The 25,073-nt window shown below is 56.2% G+C and overlaps 2 protein-coding genes across 10 annotated transcripts in view; both read right to left on the bottom strand.

The window, feature by feature from the left end:
• ITPR3 (inositol 1,4,5-trisphosphate receptor type 3) overlaps positions 1 to 7,613 on the bottom strand; it is a 39,939-nt gene extending 32,326 nt beyond the window's left edge. For 3 of the 4 annotated variants that reach the window (XM_085210720.1, XM_085210719.1, XM_085210717.1), the window contains exons 1-2: positions 7,151 to 7,612; positions 741 to 811 (exon numbers count right to left, since the gene is read on the bottom strand). In XM_085210720.1, coding sequence (XP_085066846.1) covers positions 741 to 811; positions 7,151 to 7,239 — 160 coding nt within the window. In that variant the 5' untranslated portion in view covers positions 7,240 to 7,612. Of the gene's footprint in view, positions 1 to 740; positions 812 to 7,150 lie in introns of all 4 variants that reach the window. The other variant, XM_085210718.1, reaches the window with a different exon arrangement.
• A 3,198-nt stretch (positions 7,614 to 10,811) lies between these two features.
• On the bottom strand, positions 10,812 to 24,958 carry LOC109371080 (uncharacterized). Of its 6 annotated transcripts, none has more exons than XM_019623297.3 (6): positions 22,553 to 24,958; positions 22,052 to 22,167; positions 21,515 to 21,603; positions 20,019 to 20,152; positions 18,726 to 18,817; positions 10,812 to 17,633 (listed from the first exon to the last, which is right to left on the bottom strand). In XM_019623297.3, the coding sequence occupies exons 1-5, from the start codon at positions 22,993 to 22,995 to the stop codon at positions 18,727 to 18,729; spliced, it is 873 nt and encodes a 290-aa protein (XP_019478842.2). In that variant the 5' UTR covers positions 22,996 to 24,958; the 3' UTR covers positions 10,812 to 17,633; position 18,726. The 6 variants fall into 6 exon arrangements, 5 of the variants coding, with proteins under 5 accessions (XP_019478842.2, XP_019478841.2, XP_085066381.1 ...); XM_019623296.3 differs by having other exon boundaries at positions 19,875 to 20,152; XR_014879889.1 differs by having other exon boundaries at positions 18,726 to 20,152.
• Between the last annotated feature and the right edge of the window lie 115 nt (positions 24,959 to 25,073).

Consider the following 25,073-nt stretch of genomic DNA (forward strand, 5'->3'; position numbering starts at 1 on the left):
TTGCAAAGCTGGGGAGGCAGGAGCTGCTCCCTCCAGCAGCCTGTCTTAGCTTCCCATCTGTCCCAGCCCTCCACTGACTCATTCCCTTTCCACCTGGACTGGCCATCACGGCCCACTCCTGCTCAGGGTTGCCAGCACAGGAAGCAGTGAGCACAGCCCCGAGGAGACAGCACAGCCCAAAACGTGACCACTGAGGATGGGGAGGGATTTACCAAGTTACCCTGCATGCCTCGTAAAAGAGCGGCTTAATCCCTTGGCTCACTCTGAGGTGCAGCCAAGCACAGCAGACATAATTAGCACCGAGTGAGAACAGACTTGCTTTGCAATAGTTTGTCTGTCGCAACTGCAACTCTCTCTGATCCCTCCTGGGCCCTTTCTTCCCTCCCTGTCCCCTGCTCGCAGCCAGGTGATGCTGCCAGCATCCTTAAGGATGTGTTTAGGCACAGTCAGACCCACCTTTGCAGAGGACTGCCTCCAGCCACCTCTGCTCCTTAGGGCTGTGCTATGGGATCCCAAGGACCATTCGACTTGGGAGCAGTTCCAGGAGAAGCATAAATGCTCCCAGAAGCAGAGAGAGGATGTTCAGTGGTTTGGCCAAGTGATGCCTACAGAAGCTGCCTGAAGTCCTTTGCAAGCAGCACCTCCCAGCCTCAAGCTGGTGCTGCAGTCCCCAGCCCTGGCATGGATGCTCAGTTGTCCCCAAGCAGTGACAGGACTGCCCCAACCTGGCCCCATCTCACCTCGAAACTTCTTGGGAGGGTTGTCCAGGTCCCCAGCTGCCGGCTCCACCACACACCGGTCATCCACCAGCCTGCAGGACAGAGCAGGAGCAGAGCTTGAGAAGAGACAGCAGCAAGGCTCGAGCAAGCAAAGCAGCAAACACACATTGGCTCCAAAGCATCAGAACTCATGTCTTCTGTTTTCTATCCCTTTGCACTCTATCAATATTCAGCACGATGCTCAGCTCCAGCAGCTATTCCCCGGCACCTGCCTTGAATGCATCTCATTGCTCCTTGTTCACCACTGCCACCCAGGTGATAATGATGGGTTTTTCCTTACGGCCCCTTTGGGCAAACACAGCAGCACAGCACTGAGCTGTGTCCTGGGGCCTTTGCTCAGCGATCCATACTGGAGGCTCTGACACCCTCACCCTTCAGGAGTAGGTCCTGCTGTGCCCAGCAGAGCCAAATCTGCCTTGGGGTGAGGGCACTGTGCACAGGCAGGCTGCTGCCTGAGCCAGGGTGGGGATGCTGCCACAGCCTCGTGCTGCCATCAGTCTGGAAATCTGTGATGAGTTCAGCTTTCACATAATGGTTCTCCTTCCCCAGCTGGGAGCTAACCCTATGGATGCACAGGGTGTAAACTGCTGCAGGAGGTAGCACGGCCCCTGAAATTATTATTATCTGATTGGAGGTGCGGGCTCTACATATCAGACACAAAGAGCTCTGTGCTTCCTCCCTGCCACCCTCCTCGCTTCCCCAGATTCCTGCAGGCTCAGCTTTGCACACTGAGGACCTTCCCTGCAACTTCAGAACATCGCTGCAATGTCACTGAGAACAGCAAAACCCGGGCAGACACCAGGCATCCCTCTGCTTGGCCCCAGAGCCCCGAAGGCCAGCAGGCGTCAGGTTCTGCAGGAGTTTGAGGCTTTCAAGGGAACACACTGCAGTGGTGGGACAGGCTGGACCCGCTCGCCTGCTTTCTGCCAACCCCTGGGAAGTAAGGCAAAGAGAGAAACCGAGCTGTGCTCCGGGCGAGGAAATGAGGAGCGTGTCCCCACCTGAGTCTGGGCTGCTGGGAAGTGGTGCAGGAATGCAGCAACTACGCAATGTGAGGGGAATGCAGAGCTGGGGACGGGACAGGTGCAGTGGGCACGTGGCACTGCACTGCCCTGGGGACTCGATGCAGCCGACAAACACAGCAAAGTGCAGCTAGAGCTGAGCATGCCGTGCTGCAGAGGGCTTGCAACAAGAAAAATCCCACTTGCAGCTCCAGCTGCTCTCTGGAGGAGGGGAAAATTCCTCTCCTTCGCTCGACAGAGAGGAATTTGGCCTCAGCGCTGATGAATTGGGACCCCAGGGACCCTGGTGCTGCTGCGTCCTTGGCAGTGGAGCTGGAGCAGCAGCCAATGTCCCAGTGCACAGCCCGCAGCACAGCGGGACCTCTGCTTTCACCTTCTATTAGGACCCCAAAATGCAGCCAGGCTTTGTGCTGCAGCACTGGGCGTCGTGGCGCTGCCAGGAGAGAGGTTTGCTGAAGCTGCAGCTCCTGGGGCTCATGGGGGACACAATTTAGCTTTCAAGTAAAGAAAGAAAATCAATCTCTCGAATATTTTTGGTGGCAGCAGCAGTTTAATAACTGTGAGCAAAGATCCAGATTTTAGACCATCAAAACTCATGAGGTTTTGATAAGCAGACATAGGGCGTTTTGCTAGGCAGGGTTTGGCTCACATTTGTGGTTGGGTGCTGGGATCCCCAGCTGGCCCAGTGCTTCCACAACAGCTGGGAAGGAGCTGGGACTGTCCCCATGCTCCTGTGGGCATTTGGGACAGCAAGAAGGGTGGTAAAGAGGGGACAAACCACAGCAGGGAGGAGAGCAGGGGCTCCACCGCATGTATCTCACTGTTCAGGAGATATGCAAAGCCTCAGCCCAGCCCGATGCCAGCTGTAGGCTCTTTTGGTTTCTATTACTCTGCAGTGCTGCCTGGCACACATATTGCCTGAGTCAAATGAGAGCTACGTAGTGCAGCGACAGCCCTCGGTGAGAGCCTGATTCAATTCCACCACCCCCTACAGGAGCAGAAGGGTGCCTTCATTTTTGCTCTTTAAAACAGTGTTCAATATGTAAGTTCTCCACCGTGACTAAAGGTCTCCAAGGAAGCGTCTGACCCAGGCAGCCCATTTTCAGCACAGGAGCCTCCTACAGCTGCCAGCTCCGTCTCCTGCAGCTTCTGCACCCAGTGCCGCCACTGTGCCACGCAGCACTGCAGACAGCGACCTGCCAAGCTGCAAGTCTTAATTAGTTAATCACCTCAGAGCAGTTTCTGTGTCTTTAATGCTCCAATTACACACTCTGCAGGAATGCAAAGTATTATTTTTCTTTAAGTGATACTCCGGACTAGCATTATTCAGTTAAGAATTGCTGAAAGCAGAAAGGATCCTGACACGGTGGACATGAGTCACCTGGGCTGCTGCTGGGGCTGGGACGTGCTTCCCCCAACACCACGCAGAGCTCCCTGTGCTATCAGAGCAGTGGGGCTGCTGGCTTTCATTTCCCAGGTGCTAATGAGAGAATGCCATCGGTGTCTGATCACCTGGAGGAAGACACTGTAGGCTGAGGGCCTAAACCTTGTGCTTTGCAGCTTCGAGGCACTCTGGGGTGTGATCCTGCAGCCCTGCATGCTGCTGCCCGCAGCCCGTGCGAGCATCTGGTTAGCTTTAAGCCCTGCAGCAGTTCCAGCAGGGCTTTCTGCATGCTTCCAAACCGAGCACAAAGTGATTCCCTGGCCTCCAGCCAGCACGAGGCAGAGCCTTTGCCGGAGGTCAGGGGAAGCAGCTCTTCTAGCACTGCAATCCGCGGCCGCTGGACACCCCCGGCCCCCCCGGGGACAGCGGCCGGCTGGGGCTGTCCTGGAGGAGAGGAGGAGGAGGAGAGCAGAGCTTGCCACCAGGCACGGGGCTGGTCAGCCTCCCAGCCTTGGGATGGGCACGATGCCCTGGGGGCGGCCGCCCTGGCAGGGCAAATGAAGCAAAAATAAAGCAAGTGAGCCACAAAAATGCAGCCTTGCCCCCGCTGTCCCAGCACCGTGAGGATGCCGCTGTTGGCCTGGCGAGTGTCTCCTCCCCATGTCCTGACCCAGTGTGGCTGCAGTTGCCCTTTCACCAGCTGTGTTTCCCTCAGCTGCTCCACCCTGTACATCCACCTGCAATCGCAATTACAGCTATCAAAGGTGTTATTTCATGCTAAACAGCCAACTGCCATCCGGGCGGGTTTGCCACCTCTGCCAGCCCCCAGTGCCAGTCCATGAGCTCCTCGGATGGCAGGGACAGGGCAGCTCAACCCCGAGCAGCATCTCACTGCTCCTGGCTGGCTCCTGCCATTCGGTGCTGGCCCAGCAAGGACACAAGCCAAGATGGGGACATCCCTGGCTGCGGTTTTCCCAGGGCACACAGCATCACTTCCTCCCTGCCTGGCACTGGTTTGCTTGGTATAGATGATGCCCACAGAGCACTCTGCCACAGCAGCTGCTTCCCCATCCCAGACCCAGTTCCAAAAGTTCCTGCTCCCTTAGCACAAAGCCCCCAGGAGGTACCCATGATTTCCTCTGAGCACAAAGCTGTCTTTTCCTCAGACACCCTCAACCTGCAGCAGCAAAGCCTGGGCAGCCCTGCAGAGCCCTTCCCTGCTTCAAAGCAAGCTCAGAGGGCAGATGAGCCAACTCTGGGATCCCACATCTCCCTGCACCTCCTGGGCAGCTTCCCATGCCCCAGACTTGCAGCTCAGATGTCCCACTGCCCCCAGCTCTGCAAAGGGAACACATTGCTCCCAGGGCACTGAACCAAGGGATGCGACCTCGATCAGCTCCTGCCCCATGCTTCTCAAATAACCTCCTCCTATTTGTTCCGTCTTCAACATCTGAGCACATTTGGGTATTTTGGCTCGGCCTTCCCCCATCTTGCTGTGAGCACACAAGCACTCCCCACCCTGCAGTGTGATGTTTTTCCTCCTTCAGAGCAAACACCCGCTGCGGGTGCGGGAGGAGTGCTTTGTGCCCCCACTGCGACTTGGGCTGGGAGCAGAGGTGGAGGTCAGCCAGGGGGCTGCTCCTGCCCCAACCCCTGCAGCAAGTCCCCCTGGATGCATGGAGAAAAGAGACCACTTTAAACAAAACTTAAGGCTTAGTGTTGATAAGCAGCCTGGTTTTGCTTCCCTGTTGCTATCCAGAGCATCCCACTGACAGTGAGAAGCAGGGCTGCTGGCTCCCAACATCCCCCCCTGCCCAGGTACCCCCACGGCTCAAAGGGGCTGCTAAGAGCCTGGTGAGATCCCACAGATGGTGGGACTGAGTAGTGAGCAGCCCCATGTACTGGCTGGGTCCCATTCTGCTGCAGGGCATCGCCCTGAGCTGCTGACAAAAAACTCTCCCACTCACTGCTTTTGACCAGAACAAGCAAAACACTGGGCTTACTGGCCTTAATGCAAGGCACAGGCTGCAGAGATAGACATTGTTTCAGTCCGAGTACTTTGCAGCCATATCCATCCAAGAACAGCTTGTGGTGGCTCCAAACACTGCTGCATCCCAAACGCAGACAGAGCCCTGTGCATCCTGTAGCAGCACCTGCAAGCACCACTGGGTTTGTATTTAGGTGACATTTAGACCCACATCATCCAGGAAACCCTAAAGATTATAGAAATGCACTTGGGAAGAGCTCACCTCCCCACCAGGATGCTGGCACAGGGAAGCCCCAGCACCAGAACATTGGGCGCATGCCCTAACAGAGCACCTGGAAACTCTATATCATCCCATAAAGATCCCACTACAGAATCCCGCACCCCAAAACCTCTGACACAGGGTAGGAAAGACGGAGGGAGCCCTTCCAGCAGGATGCTCAGCCGGGCACGCAGCACCCAGTCGGGGCTGGCAGAGCTATTTGCCTTGCAAATGAACCAAATAAGGTCCCAAACAGGCAGCAGCAGGGTTGGGGAGAAGCCTCACTCTCAGTGAGTCACCCAGTCCATTATCGCAGGAGTGATTTAAGGTGCGGTTGGGTCTCCCAGGTCATGGGGCAAACAGGAAAACAGAGGGTGGGAAATAACCCAGAGAAAACAGAGCCCTGGGAAAAGCGGGCCCAGCAAAAGCCACAGAGGGGACTGGGAGCACAGCCTGCCTTCCAAATGTGTGTAAGCAGGACTAGAGAAGCACTCTGCAGAAAAGTGAGCCAGAGCTACAAAGGGATTGGAGCCTGAAAGTATCTGAACATCTCTTTGTTTGGCTCCTTGCAAGCCATTGGGACATGCTGCGTGGGCTAACAACCAGTGCTGGCTCTGCTGGAGCTCCTCCACCTCCAATCTCACCACCAGGATGGGAAGGTGCTGAGCACCGAGCACACAGACCCCACCACGGAGACCAATCCCAACAGGAACCCGGGCTGAGGGCTGAGCACCACACTGCTGCATCCCACACATGCGGGACCCGACGTCAGCACCGTACACAGCTGCACGCACGGGGTTTTGTGCCTGCGCCCACCAGCACAGCTTTGGGCAGCCTCCTGCTGCTGGCCAGGGCATGGCTCCAACGGGCATCATCCGAGAGGCTGTGTGTGCCCCACAGTGGGTGTGTGTACACGTGTAGGCGACGTACGAACGTCTCCAGTTCTACACAGGCATGTGGGAGCAAGTGCATTCAGCACAGATTATAGAGCCGGGCAGCTCCTGCCCCAGGAATCCCATCCAAGTCAGCATTCCTGCCTGATCTCAGCCTCTCCTACATGTACTGTGGGGCAAGTACTAGCACAGACTCACGTCCTAGAAGCAGCATCAGGCTTGGTGCTCAGGGATGCAGGAGGTTTGGGTCCCTGCTATGTGCAGCCCAGGGGTTTGCCCCAATGTTATTTTAACAGAAAGCAGCAGGGAGAAGGGACAGGTCCCTGAGGTCGGGCTGCAAGATCCCCTTCTGTTCTAGTGTGCCTGGGGGCTGCAAGGAGACAGCTCAGCTGGGACCTGCCATGCCCTGCTCCCCTCAGCCCCCAGCCCTCGAGGTGAGCAGCAAAAGCCATCACTGCCTGGTGCCAGGAAAGCAGCCTGCGGCCACATAAGGCCAGCCTGGGAACCCTCCTGCTGCCATCCCCAACAAGCCATCCCAGCCAGCCCTATGCACAGCCCCACGGACCCTCCTGCTGTTTGAGCCAACCTTAACCCTCTAAAGATGGGAAAATAACTTCTGCCAACGGCTGCTGTGGGCTGCAGGGCCAAATCACGCCCTAACAGCAACCAACAGAGGCAAAGGGGATTCCATATCCTGTCCTCCCCACGCCCAACACCTGTAAAAGGGTTTCAATCCCTTCTTCCCACCCAGTTCAGCCTCGGCACTGCCTTCCCTCCCCCGTTTCCCCAGAAGCAAACCCGCAGTGCCGGGACAGGGCTCACTCACCCCAAAGTGCTGATGAAACCATTGACGGAGCCCTCGGCGTACAGGGAGACGATGTCCCCGATGTGCAGGAAACTCGACATCTCATTCATGGTTGCCCTCGAGTCGGCACTGCTCTCTTCTTCCCGACGTCACCTCCCCGGGCACGAATGCACCATGGAGCAAGCGGGGCTCAGGATCGTGCCCGGGGGCTCTCGCAGCCCGGCTCTCGCCCTCTGCCCCTCGCCCGTTCCCTGCGAGCAGCGGAGGGGAGCGGGACGCTCTCGCTCAACTTTTACATGTGCCGCGCAGGACTCGAGCCAAAGGAGCCGGGCAGCGGAGGGAGGAGGAGGAGGAAGAGGAGAGCGGGAAGAAGAGGCTCAAGAAGAGCATGCATGAGATCTGTCCGGCTGTCCGTGCCTCCGTCTCCCCACAGCTTTCTACCTGCAGCCAATAGAGAGCAATCAGGAAGTCCTGCTCGAAAAAGCATGCAAATATTTTTGGCCTGGGAGGAGAACCGGAGCGGCACGGCGAGGGGGGGGGGGGGGTTGGTACCCAAAATGAGGCCCCACCCTCTGCTCCCCGCCTCCCGGCTTAGGGGATCGTGGGCTTGGAGGGGAGGGAGGGGGTCGGCACCCCACTGCCGTCGGTCCTCGTGTCGCCGAGCTGGGGACGTGGGGCTCTCGGCAGCCAGGCGGAAGCGCTCTGAGCGTTGCCCGCACCCACCCTGGGCTCACCCCGAGGTGCTGCTCCCGGGGTGCCGAGTTCCCCTCCCCCTCCGCCCCCGCCCAGCTCCTCTACGGGCTCCGGTTCTCCGGGCCGGGCTGGGGGGCAGTTTGGAGATGGGGGCCCGCGGGGTGTTGCATAAAAGCGGAGAAAGGCTGCAAAGCACAGGGGAGCAGGCGGCTGCGCTTTGCATCCACCGTCGAACTAAGCGCCTGGTGTAGCTGGGATGCGCCCGCTGCCCCCCAACCCATCTGTGCCCTCCTGCCCCGCTGCTGTGACCGCCCCGCCCCCTCCCCCTCCAGCCCCATCTCTGCCCCCCCAGGACCAGCACACGCGGCCCTCAGCCCTCCAGCCTCCCTCCTAAGGCACAACAGCCGCCCTTGGGGCAGCGCTCCCCCCGAGGTGCAGCACAGCTATCCCACAACACCGGCAGAGCCGGCGAAAGCCCCAGGTGAGGACAGGCCGGCTCTGGCTGGATTTTTCTCCCCCAGGCAAGTACTTGTGGCAGGAAAATCCCTGAAGCCCAGCTGCCAGCAAGCCAGCCCCGTGCTGGAACAGCTGCACCTCCTGCCACCTCTCCGTCCCCCTTCCACCATCAACAAAACCTCTTCTTGTGCAATGCACGAGCTCGCCCCCTTCACCCCCGACTACCAGCCCCGTTCATTATGCCCACCCCCCTCATCGCCACCGGTAGCTGCAAGCAGGAAGGACCACCCCTCCCCCCAATCCCCAAAGCCCCTCTTGGTGCCTGCAGCCCATCACCCAATGCACCAGGCTGGGCGAGCAGCTCTGGGCTCCCAATATAACACCAGTGGAAAAGGAGCACGTCCTCAGAACATCTTCTGGACAGCACAGCTGCCCTAGTTCTACACTTTAATTAAAACTTGACTGCTGTAAAAACAATATCGGAAGGGGAAGGAAAAAAAAACAACATGATGCATTTTCCTCGTTTATTTCTCTTCTGTCCTCTTTTTTTTTTTCACAAACAAGCACACAGGTTTCAGGAGCCTAAACCTTGCCCTAAATAGTGGATTTTATTTTTTTCCACAAGGAAACGGACAGGTCCCCTGGCAGAACAAAGGGGAAAAAAAATTAGTGCAATTCCTCTGGGGGAGATGTGAATTCAGGTCCATCAGGATTAGCTGCGTTTTCAGCACAGGACAAATTTAGAAGCCTTTATCTCAGGGCAACAGAGGGGGAAAAAAGAAGATCATAAGAAAAAAAAATGCCGCTGCTAAAAGCAAATGAAGGTTTCAAAACAGGAGCTCAAAGAAAGCCCCAGTGGAATCAGAGACCAAAACTTTGTGCACAGATCAGCCGCTCTGATCAAAGGCACACACAGCATCTCGGCCAGCAGTGCTGTGCACCCATCCGTGAGCACCACATCCTCGCTGGGCACCTCCTCTGCAGGCTCCCAGTGCACTCATCCTTCCCAGGGGGCTGCTCGTGTTTGTTGAGCAGCAAGCAATGAAATCACTAGGAGAGGCCAAAAGCTCCGTTGCGCTGAACACAAGTTGTGCCTGGCCTGCTTTCTCCTGTCCAGAAGAACACGAGCAGCGAGTCGCAGCCTCTTGCGTTCTCCTTTGCATCTCCCGCTCTGGACCAAACATCCCAACCAACTCCACCGAGGACAGGGAATAGAAAGCATTTTAGTGGTGCATCCCTGCCCCACCACGCAGCCACAACCACAACGTTGCCAACCTCCTGTGTCCCCACAGCTCGGTCCCTGGGCGGCTCCCAGCCCGTGGGATGCTCTGTGCACAGCACAGCCCCAGGTGAGCGGCACAGCCCCGGCCTTGGGGATGCTCGCAGGCACACACTCTGGGTGGCCGCCTCGCTCCCCACACAGCCCAGGTCCCGGGAAGATAGAGGAGTTAAAAATAAGAGCGTTTCCTTCCTTACCCCCTACTTTAGGCCAAGCGATAAATAAAAACTGGGAGTTTCTGCCTCCCGGAGAGGAAGCGGCTGCGGAGAGGCGGCCGGTGAGTCAGTGCCGCAGCAGCCACCCCTCTCCCAGGCACAGCCTTCATCCCTGGCGGGGCCGGAACCACATTCCTTTCCCATGCTGAAATTGCTCCTTTTGCAGGCAGCTGCTCCAACTGAGGGGCCACATCCCTCCCCCGGCCCCCCCTGTCCTGTCCACATGATGCTCCTTTGGCAGAGGTTCCCCTCCAACTGTATCTCCTGCACACTCTCCCCGTGATGGCCCTGGGCTGCCGGGCTCCGCAGTGAGTGCTCCCAACACTGCAGCTGCACTGTGGGGTGGGATTGGCTACACAAACCTCCAAAAAGCCCTCCAGAGCCCAACTGGAGCTCTTGGTTGGGCAGGGGCTGAGGGAGTAGATACAGCACTAAGAGCGGGATGGGGATGCTGGGCACTCTGGGGCTGGGGAGTCTGATGGGTTGTGGTATCCAAACAGAATTCCCACCCTGTTGGGTCCCCAGCTAGTGTTGGCACTGGGAGTCCCAGATCAAGGTTGGGAGTGCAAGGGTGAAGCTGCATGCAGACGGGAGGAGAAAAATAACTGTAGCCTCCTTTGTTCGTGGAGGAGGAAGGGAGACACTTGGGCCCTTGTGTGCATTGCGGGAAGGCTCTGCTGGCAGCCATACAGAACAGGGGGACTCTTTGGCTACGAGGAGGGTTTGCTCCCCATGTCAGTGTGTTCTGGGCACACTCTGACCCCAGTGCTGCCCATGGATGCAGAGCAGAGGCTGCTTGGGCTCTGCGTGCCCTCCACACCCCTGTGTGCTCCTCCTGATCCAGCACCCTGCAGTGAGCAGGCAGGACAGCACTGACTACTCAAATCCCAAACCCAAATCCCAAACCTCCCCACCAGCAGCTGTCTGAAAGGCAACCCAAGGTCTTCAGGGCTGGGATGAGCCCCCCGTGGGTGACTTAATTAATGGGAGCAGATGAAAGACAGCCCCCTCCCGCCCGTCCCATCTGTACCTCCCCAGCAGCCCCACAGGAGCAGCCACGCTCCCCCAAAATAGCTCTCAGACAGCATGACTTTGGCCCACATCCTCAAAGGTGTCAAGGCTTTAGGTTATGCTCACAAATGCCACACACTGCAGATGCCATGCCCCTCACACAACCCTGTGCACGCTGGGTTTACACCAGCAAGGAATAGAGAAGCCGTCGGAAAATAGGACAAAGCTGAGCCATACCTCCCAGCACCTTTGCTCCTTGCCCATCCTCTGTTCCCCATGTCTGAGCTCACAGATGGGCACACTCTGCGCCAGGGGGAGCAGCAAGAGCTGAGCGGAGGGGAGGGGAAGGAGCCCCCACAGCCCCCCAGCCTCCCCAGGAAGGGTTAAGCCAAGCTGGTATTGAAGACACTTTGTACTTGGTTTTAAAAATACAGCCAATCCCCCCGTGGCACAGCGCCATGCAAGTCGCAGGTATATTTCCACCGCTGAGCCAATAACCTTCCCCAAGGGAAATTTAGGCTTCTTATGATTAAAAGGGGAAAAAATAATAGCGGGGAATTAAATATAGTACGGAGCTAGAGAACAATTAGTAGTTGCCATTAGCGACACCAGGCCGAGTTTGGGACAAATGCTGCTGTTGTCTGGAGAGCAGCAGGGATGGTGACACTGGGGCTGGGGACACCCAGGGCTGAGCTGAACCCCAGCAGCCTGACCCCGAGCACGCAGCAGCCCGCTGGCACCGGCCACACCTTGTGGGCACGATTTTTCTGCCTTCACTTTATCAAGAACAAATGGAAGTGTTTGCACAGGCTTGCAACTTCCCTAATAAGCAAATACGGGTTAATAGTGGGTGGAGCAGGGGCTGGGGCTGGGGCTGTACCCTTGCTGTGGGCACGGAGGGCAGAGGGCAGCAGGGACAGAGCAGGCGAGGCAAGAGCCCTCCTCCTTGTTCCCCATTCTGACCCATTTGTTGCCCAAGACCCACAGCGTTGCACAACCCTCCCTTGCGGTGCTGCCTGGTCACTGCCCTGCATGGTGCTTGTCACCTTTTTGTGGCTTCCATGCAAACTTCTGCACGGTTGCACAGCAGTTTTTTGCTGCACATAAGCTGACTTGTTGCCCACTCCAGTCATGCCCATGTGAGAACAGCACTAGCAGCTCTGCAGGCTCATCCCCAAGGGCACACGCTGCTTTACCTCCTGACCTCTCCTCCCTGCTCCCCGTGGCCTCATGTGGTCCCAGCGACAGGCGCATTTTCAAGAGCAGCCCCAGGAATATGTGAAACCACATCAGCTCTGCTCGCACGAGCTGGGCAGCCTTTCTGCCTCTCCTTCCTCACACCAGTGTGTGCCATCCAATGCAGAAGCCTGGAGGGATCTGCTGCAAGCTGCTCCAGCCCAGCGGCTGCTGCAGCACAGCCTCCCCTTTCAATAGCTCTTTTGGAGATGGATTACCACGCCAAGCAGCATTTCCTCTGCCTCCAAGCAGGCCATGCCTAGACCATGGTCAGCACACAACAATGAATGAACAACATCTTATCGGAGTGGGGAAATGCGCTCTGCGGGCACAGTGCCACCCATGCGCAGCACCGGAGGTGGGACAGACTGCAGCTCCATCCCCACTGGGACGGGGATGCACAGCCCACTTGGGATGCACTGCAGCACCCGGCCCCGCTGAGGGACGCTGAGAAGTCACAGGGGACAGGGACACAGCACAGAAAGACCTGGCATGGCCAGTCCTCCCCCAGCCTCCATTTCCCCCTGTGAGGTTTCATGTGAAATGGCTGATCTGAGGTTCTTCCCTCCTGCTTGGCTTTTTGAGACAAGTTGGTGCCGAGAAGCCTAATTACAGTCTTTGCTGAGATAACTGCACGCTTCGCTGCTGAAGGAGAGGTTGGGTTACAGCAGGCATGGGGCCAGAGCCAGCCGAACCCAGCTGTGCCACCACCTCCCTGTGCTCTGCTCCATCCCACCAAGGGACAGGCGACAGGCAGACACTGCTCCCTTACAGTGAGGCACACTGAACAGGGGAGCACGCGGGCAGCCCTGCAGTGCTGGAAGGAAGTGTGCTGTGAGGGCACACAGCCATGCTGGTGGCACAGCTCCAGATGGAGGGCGATGCTCGGGGCTGTGCCTCTATCCCAACACATGGGGACATGGGTGCTCGATGGGGTGAGGACCCATACACGTCTCCCAAAGTTTCACACTCATCGGCAGAGGGACAGCAGACAAAAGAATTCACAAGGAGAAAGGATCTGCTCTGCCTCAAGCGCAGCATGCAGTCATAGCTAACTCATCCCTGGGCAGCAGAAATCCCTTAGCAATTGGGATGCTGGGAGCAGAGGCACCCCAAGAGGTGTCCAGCACACCACTTACCATCCTGGGCAGTAGAATGCATTTTTGCTTTTGTTCCAGCAGGACTACATCCCCGGGTGCGTCAGGGTTGGGATGCAAATTTGGGAGCAGAGGGCAGCTGTGTGGAGCGGTGCTGCACCCACCAGCACCTTGCACTGACTCAGGAGCCCAGCTGTTCCCATGGCTGCAGCTCAGTCTGTTCTCAGACCACCTGCACAGAGGTGGGGAAGATTTTCAGGCTCATATTCCACCCTCGTGTGCCATAGTACAGCAGATCCCAAGGGCACGAACTGCTTAGGGAAGAGCAGACCCCATAGGGTGGATGCTCACAGTTTGGGACCCATAATATCTTTGTTTGGGGTCAGGCACCGTGGATCACATCACAGAATCACAGAATCACAGAATCACAGAATGGCCCGGGTTGGAAGGGACCTCAAGGATCACGAAGCTCCAATGCCCTGCCACAGGCAGGGTCACCGACCTCCACATTTCACAGCAGCCCAGGCTGCCCAGGGCCCCATCCAACCTGGCCTTGAACACCTCCAGGGATGGACGGGGCATCCACAGCCTCTCTGGGCAGCTGTTCCAGCACCTCACCACTTTCATAGTAAAGAACTTCCTGCATCCTCTGCAGCCCCATAGGAAATGTCCCCACCAGCTCACTCCCCTTTCAAGGCACCCCACCCATTGCTGCAATCAGAGGGCTTGGAGTGGATTCTCTCTCCCCACACCCAGAGGTTGCTGGACCAAAGAAGTTCTCAGCTTCTTCCCACCCAAAGCTCCCTCAGCAAAGAGAGAGGGGAGATTCAGGTGTACAGAAACTGTGCCCTATTGGACACGTTTCCACGCTCACTCCCAAATCCACCTCGTCACACTGGGGTGGGTCAAAAAGAGTCCAGAAGCAACTTCCACCAACAGCAGAGAATGCACTGAACAAAGACCCGCCACCCCTGTTTGCAGAAGGGAAGAGTTAGTCACACCGTGCTGAGTGCAGCTGAGTCACCCGCAGGCACTGAGCTGTGGGATATGGGATGGGAGAGGCTGTTTGCTGCCTCTCCATGTGAATCAATCGGGGCTGCAAAGCAAGTCAGTGGCAAGCTGAGAGGGAAGAGGAATAGCTGGCAATAGTTTATAGCTGCTAACGGAAAGAAAAGGGAACCATAGAGGTGCTTTATTTGCAAGACTGGAACTGGCTTTAAAAATTATAGGTAACATTATATTGGGTTTTATATAGCACTGAGAGCCCCAAAAGCTATTTCACACACTGCAGCAATGCAGTTCCTGCCTTCCTGGCTCATAGCAGCATCTAGGCTGGGATTTTTGAGAGCGCCGGCCCCTCAGTGGGGCTCACAGTGGGCACACAGTGCCTGGGGAGCTGATGGCTTGAAAACATGCTGTCCCAGCAGCACAGCTGGCTCCGTGTGGATCATCGGAAGCCCATCCAGAGGCAGGACATGATTGCCTCATTGGACTCCCAAACTGGAACACAACATGTGTTTGTGTTGGTGAAGCAGAGCGTTATTTATTGTGGATCAAGAACACTTCCCATCTGGCATTTTGTTTCAACACCAAATGTTTGGCTCACCAGTAATGAACATTTCCTCTGATCAAAATCACGGCTCTCAGTGAGCAAAATGCTCCAATGCTCTGGGAGGGAACGGCCCAGCCCAGCCGAGCAGCACAAGCCATGGGTTCCTCTGATGGGGCCACTTCTTGTTCCTTATCCCAGCCAGGTGCATCTCCAGCTCAGCTTTCCATACTGGGACATCTCCAGTTCGTGTGTCCCATTGCACAAAGCCAACGTGTCCCTGTTGGAGGGCTGTGGTGGGGCAAGCAGGGATAGATGCCCCAACATCCTACATTTACAAAGGGATTCAAGTCTGCGTGTAAAGCAGCAATTATATCTGCATATAAAAGTGGGCATTGCTCCGTCCCAGAGGAGGGAGGGGAGGGGAGGATTCAGCCATGAGAAATTCCTGCCCACGGGTGCTCACCCCCAGGGCTTGAATCACTTCTCTCATCCGACCCACAAGATGGACGATGTCCTCGAAAATGGGCTCTTTGTTTCTCCAACATTTCTCCCCTCTGGGCCAGGGCTCTGAGCCCTCTTTGTTGGCTAAATGACAATTGCTTTCACAGTGATTCCAGTGGCTGAGAGGGGACTTTTGAGGCTCATCTGAACAGGGAGGAAAGAGCTCAGCAGATGCCCCGTGCAGAGGAAGCGCTGTGCATGCTGGAGCAGCTTTGTTTTTGAAAAATACCAGGCTACATCCTTAGTGGTTTCAGATTTGGGGCACAGATTGTCTACTTGCTCTGCAATTTTAGAGCACCTGAAATAATGGGATCTTAGGCTGGAGGCGATCTCTAGAACCTCTCAGCTGCCATCATCATACAAATGGGTCGTAATAAAAAATAAATTAGTGTGAGTCCACAGCTGCCAGCAGAGCTCCATTCCTTCCTCAGGCTGAGGATCCAGATGAATATTTCATTGAAAATATCCTATTATGTTGGCTCATATCGTTGGAATATCTGCACATCTCTCGTTCGTAGCTCAACTTTACAACAGCTTTGTGAGACCTGGGAACCTCAGATGGAAAGTTATTTCGGGCACAGGGCCGTCTAATTCACCTCGTGTCGGTGCAGCATCCCATGCAAAGCAGAGCAGGGCTGGGGAATAAGCAGTGAGAGCACGCAGCTCACAGCAGGGCTGCACCGACACAGGGGAAGGAGCAGGAAATTGGACGGAGTGCCGGAGTGCTCCCATGGCACATCCATGTCTGCAGCAGTGACGGAACCGTGGCGTTGCAGCAGCTCCCATCAGTGTGAGGAAAGCAAAGCAGAGAGGCTTGCAGAGGCTCCTCCACGCCGTGCAGGTTGCAGCACTTGCTCTAGCACCGTGTTGGTGTTTGTAAATAGCACCTCTTGAAATACGTTGTGCAGGATGTGGGAGCACCACGTGAGCGTGCAGCTGCTCACCGTGGCGGTGGGCCCAGCTCTGCCCTGATAAAGGAGAGCAGAACACACCCTGCCCACTCCCACCACCCACCACATGCAGTGCCAAGCGTGGCTCCGTGCAGACCCCTCCAATTCCCACCCACACAGTGGGAATGGTGCAGGGATGAGGGCTGCCCTACCCAGGGATGCTTGAATGCTGTGGAAATGACTTGGTCAGCTCTGGCAACCCTCGTTTAGCAGATGACAGCAGCTGCTTCCCAAGGCAGTGTGTAACCCAAGTGACTCAGCAGAGGCAAACCCTTCCTCCTGGCATCTCCTCGCCCGGTGCTGGTGTGTGACACACGACCTGGCGGAGGGGCACTGCTAAGAATACCCACATTTTATATAGTGCTTTTCTACAGGAAATCCCGCAGAAGTTTATTTGGAGCTGAAGGTTTCTAAGGACACATCAAGGACGCAGAGTTCTGCTACCAGAGAGGTGATGTGGGATGTTTCTATTGACGCAATAGCTCTGCTCAACCCAGAAAAAGTAACAATGGCCCTGGTTAATTTGCCATCGTTAGGGTCCAAAGTGAACACCTGCAAGACAAGCAGGGAGGGGATCCCACTCTCACCACTGGTATTTCAGATTGGCCAGGAGAGTTTAGATGGCACAGCCCCATTTTGCAGAAGGAGAGCATGTGAGCCATGCCGGGAGCAATGCGCTCCAACCCCGCAGCCAGCGCAGGTGGAAGTCTGGGGAGGGAACCCATGCTGGGATAACTCTGAAATAACCCAAGGCGCGCGGGGAACGCCTGGAGAGCCGGTGCGGACACGGCAGGCTTTGTCTGGGGCAGGTCGGCTGGGTGTGTGCTTCCTGGCATACAATTCCCAGATTAGCAGGAGCCGGGCTGCCAGCAGCTCCTCCAGCCCTGCTCGCATGGTTTCTCCCATGTACTCAAACAGAAGATGAAGAGCCGAGGGTCTTCTCCTCTACAGGGTCGGGGTCCTCCAACTCCTCTCCAACACTGCATACAAGATTGTCACCTTTAACAATCAGGGGACCATCATGGATCGGAGGATCACACCTCTCCTTTGCCTTTTCTAACCCCCAAATTAAAAAATTAATCCATAAACACCTTAAAAACCACAGAGAGGAAAGTGGAAGACGTGAAAAAAACTGGGAGGTGGAAGGAAAGAAAGAAAGGAGAAAAACGAATTCAGCAGAGAATTCTGTGTTTAATGAGGGAACTTGAGAGCAAAGACGGAGAAGCAAGAAGAGCTCATTCACACAAAATGTTCAATTGAAACCACCTCAGACCAAACTTGTCTACCCCATGGGTGTGGTGAGACACGCAGGGCCTTCTCCAAGGAAAAGGAAAGGGAAAAAGCAGCAAGGAAACGTGGTGTGCACATGAATGATAAACACAAAGGAAAGAAGAGGAGGAAGATGAAGCACGGGGCTCCTGGACAGGTTGGGAACAGCAGAGGGGAAGCACTGATGTCTCCTGCAGTGGCGGTGTGGCTCCGTGGGGCTGCTCCCACCTCTGCAGGTGCTGCATCTGGGGACAGAGGGAGGACACAGCTGAGCGGCTCTGAGAACCTCCAGCATCTCCCACTGAGAGCCATGGGGTGCTGGAGCTGTGCTGCAATCATCAGCATGAAACCAAGCCTCTTGAAGCCTCAAACCCCATTTGGAGACACCAGAAGCATCCCAGCTGACCTCAGGCCTCCAGGCATCCCCCACCTCACCTATCCATGGATCGTGTTTGTGGATGGGGACCTGTCTGCAGACACTCCCTTAGAGCTGCTGAGGGCTTTGGGATCAGCCTCACACCCCAGAGCTCCCAGGGGATAGGAGAGGGACACAGAGAACCCGGAACCCCATAAAACTCCGGGTGCCTTCCTACACACTGAAAACTTGTGCCTGCCCACACACTGCAGCGAAGAGAGGAAGGAAAAAAAAAAAAAAGCAGAGCAAACAACTCGATAAAACTCACAGCCTGCACGGCATGAGACAAAGAATCCGCCTCCGCACTCAGATCTCCAACAATATTCGGGATTTCCCATCCCCCCATTGCGGCTGCTGAGGACAAGGACGGTGCTTTGGGGGGGGTGGGGGTGGCTGCCCAAGAACGGAGTGAAGGAAGCTGCATTTTTCTCTCTCTCTCTGCCTGTCCCATTGGCACCAACACTTGGGTGATGGGAGCAAAAGCAGCAAGTGCACCTGAGGTTGGAGCGCTGGTACTGCCCTGAGCCCTCGTCAGCCTCTGTGTCAGGGGTATTTAGAAACGTGGCATTGGTCCCTGCAGGGCTGTAGGGAGCAGGAGGTGCTATGCAACCCCTCGTGGAGAGAAGAAACTGAGGCAGGGAGTGCAGAGCCAGACTGCTCAGAGGCACAGCCTTAAAACCAGGCCCATCTAATACAAAACCTCACTGAAAGGCGCTGCTGTTTGTGCAGAAATGAACAGCTTTATCTAAACAGATTTGTGCTGCTGGCACTGTGCAGCTTTCAGCACACTGGCCCTGATTTGTCGGAGGAGGTGGCACACAGCCCTGACCCACTCTGACCAGGTGACAACCAGGAATGAGCACAGAGCACCACAGTGCTCCCACGTCAGTGCACCAATCGTGTTTTTCCCTTCCAGACTGACCTCAGCCTTCTCCAGGCATTCCTGCTCTGTTTGCTCCCAGCTCTGCCTGGCTTCTCCCAAAGCCACCAGCGGCTGCTCTGCTTTTGGAAAACCTTGGCAGAAGAAAGAAATGTGTCAAAGAGGTGGTAGCTGTGCCCGCAAAGCCCTCCTGCTCAGGAGGTGATGGGTTGGCTTTCCTGGGAGGTTAGGAAAAAGACAGGAGACCACAGTGTGGGAAAGTATAGCAACTCTGTGTACTGAAATATTCTGGATCTACAGGGAAAATTTGGAGGGAATGTTCTGTGAGCAACAATTCTGCACTGGGGACAAAGATGAGGAGGAGAACGGTTTGGGTTTCACTCCCCATAAGCAGGGGTCCAAGGTGATGCTCAGCCTGCACACCCCACCATCAGCCCTCTAGTAGGGACATGCAGAACTGCCCTTCCGTATTTATACACCAGGAGGTGTGTAAACCAGAAGGTGTACTTTTCAGCTGTTTTGTCCTAAACAGATCACAGCTTGACAGCCTTTCCAACTCCTGAAAGAGACAAGCTGGCATATGCCAGGCTCTCTGGACCCGGCTGATTGACGAGCACTCAACAGCTCCAATAGCTGCTATAATAGCTGCTATCGTGTTTGTGGATGGGGACATGTCTGCAGACACTCCCTTAGAGCTGCTGAGGGCTTTGGGATCAGCCTCACACCCCAGAGCTCCCAGGGGATAGGAGAGGGACACAGAGAATCCGGCACCCCATAAAACTCCGGGTACCTTCCTACACACTGAAAACGTGTGCCTGCCCACACACTGCAGCCTGGATCTGCTGGGTTCTTTGTAAAAAAAACAAAAAAACAAAAAAAAAAACAAAAACAAAAAAAAAACCACCACCACAACAACAACAACAAAAACCTGGATAAATCTGATGCACACGACAAGTGCTTTGCCTGGATCCTCCAATTCTCTCCATCCAGAGTGCAGAGCCAGCCCAGCTGTGCCGGACCCGACGTCAGCACATCGGCTGTGTGCTGCATGAGCATCACGGCTCCATATCCCCCTGCTGTTGCTGTTCCCATCCTTCCATCCCCGCTGCCCCCCAGCCGGGCACGGAGACCCGGCGCGGCCCCGCACGCTCCCACGCGCGTCTGCGGCGTTCGGCTGCGTTGGTTTCAAACCTGGCTCGGTTTGAAGTCCGAGAGTGCCACCTGGTGCTGCGAGGGGATCCCTCTGCACGGCTCTGAGGACCGGCAGACCCAGACGGGACGGACGGACGCGGCCCCGGCGGAGGGGATGCTCCCATCGCAGGGGGAGGAGCCCACCTGTACACCGGCAGTGCTGCAGAGGGTTCTGCGGGCAGGACGGGGAGCTGAGGGCTCGTGGGGCTGCTCTCATCTGCCCGCAGGAGCGGCTGCTCCTCGCTTTCCAGCTCCATCGAACTCCTCGAGGCACGAGCCTGCAGCAAAAGGATTAAATAAAAAAGACATTCGAGTGAGAAAAACGTCTCCGTGCAATGGGATTCTGATGTAATGCTATTTCCAGTGGCTGATCTTGACAAAACAATGCTACGTCTGCCTTCTGCCACCAACCCAGTTTGCCATCCATAGGTCTCAGAAGTGCTTTGTGCAATGCAGTGGATGTCTTCTGGTCTGGATGGGAAGCTGAGGCAGGCAGGGCAGAGGCTGGGCCTGCTCACGCAGGGAGTGAATGACAAAGCCCAGCAGGACTGTGGTCTCTGGACTCCATAACTGTTCCCTTAGTTCTCATCCCCTAGGTTTTCCCAGGCAGAGGTGGGCTGTGCTGTACAGTTACGCTGGTTGTTGATCTGCTTTAAAAATTTACTAACAGGCTCAGGCAACTCCTCGAACTGCTGTTAAAACACTGTCCCAGAGTCCATCTCTGCTGTCTGGAAGGAAATATCGACCGTTTCTCCAGGAGCTGATTTACTGCACTGCACCCGCTAGCAGGGAGGGGGCCTGATTTGCCTGGTATCCACGCGGTGCTGCTCACACCCCACACCCATCCTCCAGCTGCATTAAACCACGAACCCTCCCAGCACCCCGGCTCCTTCCTGCATCCCTACCAGGTCCTGCTGCTTTCTCAGCACCTTGCAGAGCCCTGGCAGAGCAGCTGAAGGCTCTGCTCTGCTTCAGGTTCATTGCTCTGCTGCAAACTCGCCCAGGCTTTGTTGTCTGGATTGCAGACACCCATCCTCCTACTGCTATGGCCTCCTCTGGGCTTGCTCCTGCTCTTGTGCAGATTTTAGGGGTAATCATTAGCATCCCTGCTCAGACCCCATCTCACACGAGGATCCACTCTGTGGGGTCGTCTCTTGCTTTACTTTGGATCAATGTGTCAGGGAAGCCCAAGAGCTATTGCAGTGGGATTGGCAGACAGCAAGCTCATTTTGCACATGCAGCTTCCTCCAGAGCTGCTGGGTGACCACCGGCCTCAGTTAAACAGCCATGGTCACAGTAAGGTCTGTAAGACCAAGAAGAGAATCCCAAAGGCCTGGCTTTTGCCACTGTCCCTATTTCCCACTCATCCATCTCTTCTCAGCAAATATCCCAACACCCCTCCATGTGTTGCCCATCACAGCCCTGAGATCATTGCTTGCTCAGCCAGGAAGGATATAGGGGTAGAGAAGAACCTCAGAACCAACACCGAAAGCCCCCACCTCTGATGCATTTGTGCCTTGGCAATACTAGTGATCATCGTTAGCATCCCCTACACCGATCCATCCCTACACCTTTTCTCAGTCCCGAGGGCATTGTACAGCAGTCCTTTCCTTAGCCCCACACTCTGTCTTCTCACCAACCTTACGCAAAGTCCATTGGTGTCTGTTCACACTGATGAACCTGTTCCACAGGGACAGCTCTGCTTTCGGGGATCCTGCGCCCTGCTTTGCTGTTTGAAATAAATCCAAAGAAAGCAGTGACTCTCCAGGGCTGCCACCTCCCTTCCTTCATGCTGTCTGTGGCACAGCAAGCAAACCTCTGACAGAGGACACAGTGCCAGGTCCAGGTCCTCCAGAGATGGGAGAGCAGCCAGGCACACCTGGCTCTGGGACTGGTGGGAAACAGTCTCAGTGCCCCATCCCTCCCATTGCTGGATGTGAGGGATGCTCTGTGCTCTCTGCCATGGCCTGTGGGTACCACCCCAGTGAGCTGACTCCCAGGGCAACCCCCTGGCTGATGTTCTCTGACACACAGCCTCAATGCAGCATTCAGCCAGCAGCCCCAAGGCTCAGACCCCCGAAAGCAACACACAGGCAGGAGAGAGGTACCATTGCCTGGGCAATCCCAGCAGCCAGGGGTGAGGGAGAAAGGAGTCCTCTCTCCTTTGAGCCTCTCACCTTTCAGGAGATGCCCTTTCTCCCATTCAGTGTCAAGATCCATTGAAAACATCGGCTCAGGGCTTGCAGAGCAGGTGTCTTCATCAGCAGCACTCAGACCTTGAAGGAACTCATCCCTGGAGGCAAAGCAATTAGGCAAGATTGAAGGAAGGCAGGAGCAGCACTGCTATCTGTGACTCGGAATCCAACTTCATCCCTTGTCAGCAGCCTGGAGAGGCTAAGGACTGCAAAGGGCTGCAGCACAGGTTCCTTGGTGCTGCACAGGTTGCTGCTCGATGCCGCAGTCTGCATGGAGCAACCTGGGGAGCTCCAGGGAACAGCTGCCTGCTGGGGACAGCTGAAATGCTGCATAGGTTTACTGGGAATGCTGGACTCATTTCAACACTGCTGAGTGAAATGTGCTGCTGGCTGTTCACAGTACCCAAACAGGCAGCCTTCTGCAGAGCACCACCTGTATGGCACTGAAATGAGTGTAACCCCATGCCATCCCCCCACTCTTACATCACCAGAGCTCTGCCAACGGCTTCATCTGCAGCCCCTCTCTCCTCGCCGGCCGCCCCATCGCTCTGCAGGGTCACGGTGCCACCAGGAGCCTCCATCCCATTGCGCTCCACTGCCACTTCCACATCACTGGTGCTGGTGGTCAGGCAGCTCCTGCTGGTGCTGCTGCCCAGCGATCCCTGCAGGCTGACCTCCCGCAGCTCCCCCAGCAGCAGCTCCATGCTGTCCCCCTCCTCATCCTCGCAGTGCTCCTGGATCCCCCCATGGGTGGGTTCAACCTGCTCTGTCTGCCAGCTGTGGGGCCCTACAGCAGCACCCTGCTCCTGCTTCTCTGCTCTGGGCTCCTGTGCCCCCAGCAAGCTCCGTGGGTACCCAAGGAGGCTTCTGAAAAACTGGAGCAGGGAGGGATGGCTGGAGGGCCGGGCAGCCTGAGGGGCATCCATTGGTGCTGTGAGTGGGGCTGCAGGGCAGCCAGTGGCCCAACGGCTCAAAATAGGTTCAAACTCAACGGTCCCCAACGGCTCAGAGCACAGAGCCCAGGGCCAGGGGCTCTTTCACCCAGTGGGATGAAACCTGCACACCAAGGGCAGAGAGGGGCCCTAAAAGGGAGGGCTCCCCTCAACCCACAGCCACTCATCTCTGCAGCATCCTCAGCTCCGCTGTGGTTTGGCCTAGCCCTGAATGCTTGCACTGCTCATGGAGCTGGGAGGAAGGCTCATGAAAGGCCCACACACCTTCCAGCTCCGTGGCCAACACCAGAAAGCTGCAACGCTCCTGCAGGCAGCAGCAGGGTGAAAGGCTTTGAAAGCAGCAGCTGTGTTTGCCATCGCAGTGCCACACATCCATGACAACGATGGCAGCAAACTGCAGCAAACCCAACTGCCCACCTCACCTTGTCCAGCCCACCTGTGGGGCAGCAGGATGTGGTTCTGATGGGTGTTTTCCTGGGGCTGCCATCTGAGGCAGGGCATGGCATCCCTACCATGTCCCTGTGCCCAGCAGGGCCGTGCTGCTGCTGCACTGCTGCTGGTACAAAGCTGCTCTTGTGGAGACAAACTGGTAGCAGCTCATTTTTGCTTCTGCACTTGGAGTTTCTCCTGGCTGGCTCAGTCAGTGTCTGCTTGGCTATAGCCCATAAGCTGCTGGCTGCAAGAACGGTTTTTTCCCCCCAGAAAACTCATCTAAAGCTGCCATGTCATTGTGACATGTTGAAAGTGAGGCCCTCCCACCCCCAGCTGCATCCTCCTGCTTCCTTCCTTCTCATTGCCTGGGCAGGCAGCACAGGACACTGTTCCCAAAGCACAGCTGCACCCCTCCTTGCCAAAAAAAAGCATCTTTGTGCCATAGAAGCAGCAGCTCTTTGCTCTTGTAGGAGGAGGGCTGGGAGTGCAAAGCTGGCTCAGCCCCTACCAGCAGCAGCATGGGGTTAGACTACATCAAACAAGGGTGAAACCACTTCCTAAAATGCCAGTGAATCCTGACACCAGGGGCTCCCTTCTGCGGCTGCTGTTCTACGGCACCCACACCAACAACAGGGGCAGCTGGGAGAGGCTGGGAATGTTTCATATCCATATCCACAACTGCAAAGCTGGATTGGAATTTCTTCCTCATTGCCTCAAGATCTTAAAAACACAGCAATATAAACCAGGCTGTCCCTGCAGCAGCACAGCCATGTGTAGGGTTTCCCAAATGCTTACCATCACCATTTCTCTAAGTCACATTTGCCACTGCTATCCAAGGGCTGGAGCTTTCCACCCAGTTCCCCTCTCCTCCCCATTATGGGCCTTCTCTTGAACACTCTCCAGCAGCCATTGGCAGACACGTGGCAGTTCCTGCATCCCACAGCCTGAGCTTAGCCCTCTCTTTGCTGTGGACACAAAGGAGATGTCCTGTCCCCTACCCCTCTCCATCACTGCAGGCATCCACTGCTTTGCCCTTCACAGCTCTCCTCTGCTGTCCAGGGCATCCCTGGAGCCAGGGCTGAGCCCTCTGCAGTCATTCTGCCAGCAAAGCCTGGCCAGACACATTCCAGGATTCAACGAATCTTCCAGCTCAGCTTCCCGAGTATCCCACAGGGCACGCCGTCCCAGGGCATGGGGCAGACAGCTGAATTGATCACAAGCAGTCAAGCATTCATAGAGGCCCCAAACTTCTTCTCTGGCGTTTGCCAGCAAAGGCTCTGGCAGCGTCGTGGAGGAGGGCAGCTGGGGCAGATTGGTGCTGAGCCAACGCCAGCCCTGCTGAGCTATCTCGTTCTCCAGCATGAATCACACCCTCTCCTCCTCCAGCCACCCGGGTTTTTCCCCAGTCTTGGTGGATTTCGGATCTCCTCAATCATCTGTGAATCATCACCGCCGCCAATCCTTCTTTACCTGGCGGCCCCACGGGAATGTTCCCCTCTGGAAATGGTCCAGTGACTCCACGAGGGCACTTTGCCCTCCCGGGGATGCCTGGCAGAGAGGAAACCAACCGTGCTCAAAAGCTGCAGCCTTCCCAGACTGCAGCAGCTCAGGACGCCCCA

This window comes from Meleagris gallopavo, chromosome 28 (genome assembly GCF_905368555.1).
Source record: "Meleagris gallopavo chromosome 28, MGAL_WU_HG_1.1, whole genome shotgun sequence".
NCBI classification, from domain to species: domain Eukaryota; kingdom Metazoa; phylum Chordata; class Aves; order Galliformes; family Phasianidae; genus Meleagris; species Meleagris gallopavo.

Excerpts from the sequence above, each read along its gene's own strand:
- LOC109371080 (XM_085210253.1), bottom strand. The coding sequence starts at position 22,995 with ATGGATGCCCCTCAGGCTGCCCGGCCCTCCAGCCATCCCTCCCTGCTC. Across the intron at positions 22,168-22,552 it reads GTTGGCAGAGCTCTGGTGAT|GGATGAGTTCCTTCAAGGTC; the intron begins GTAAGAGTGGGG and ends CTTTGCCTCCAG. Across the intron at positions 20,153-21,514 it reads ACCAATGGACTTTGCGTAAG|GCTCGTGCCTCGAGGAGTTC; the intron begins GTTGGTGAGAAG and ends CTTTTGCTGCAG.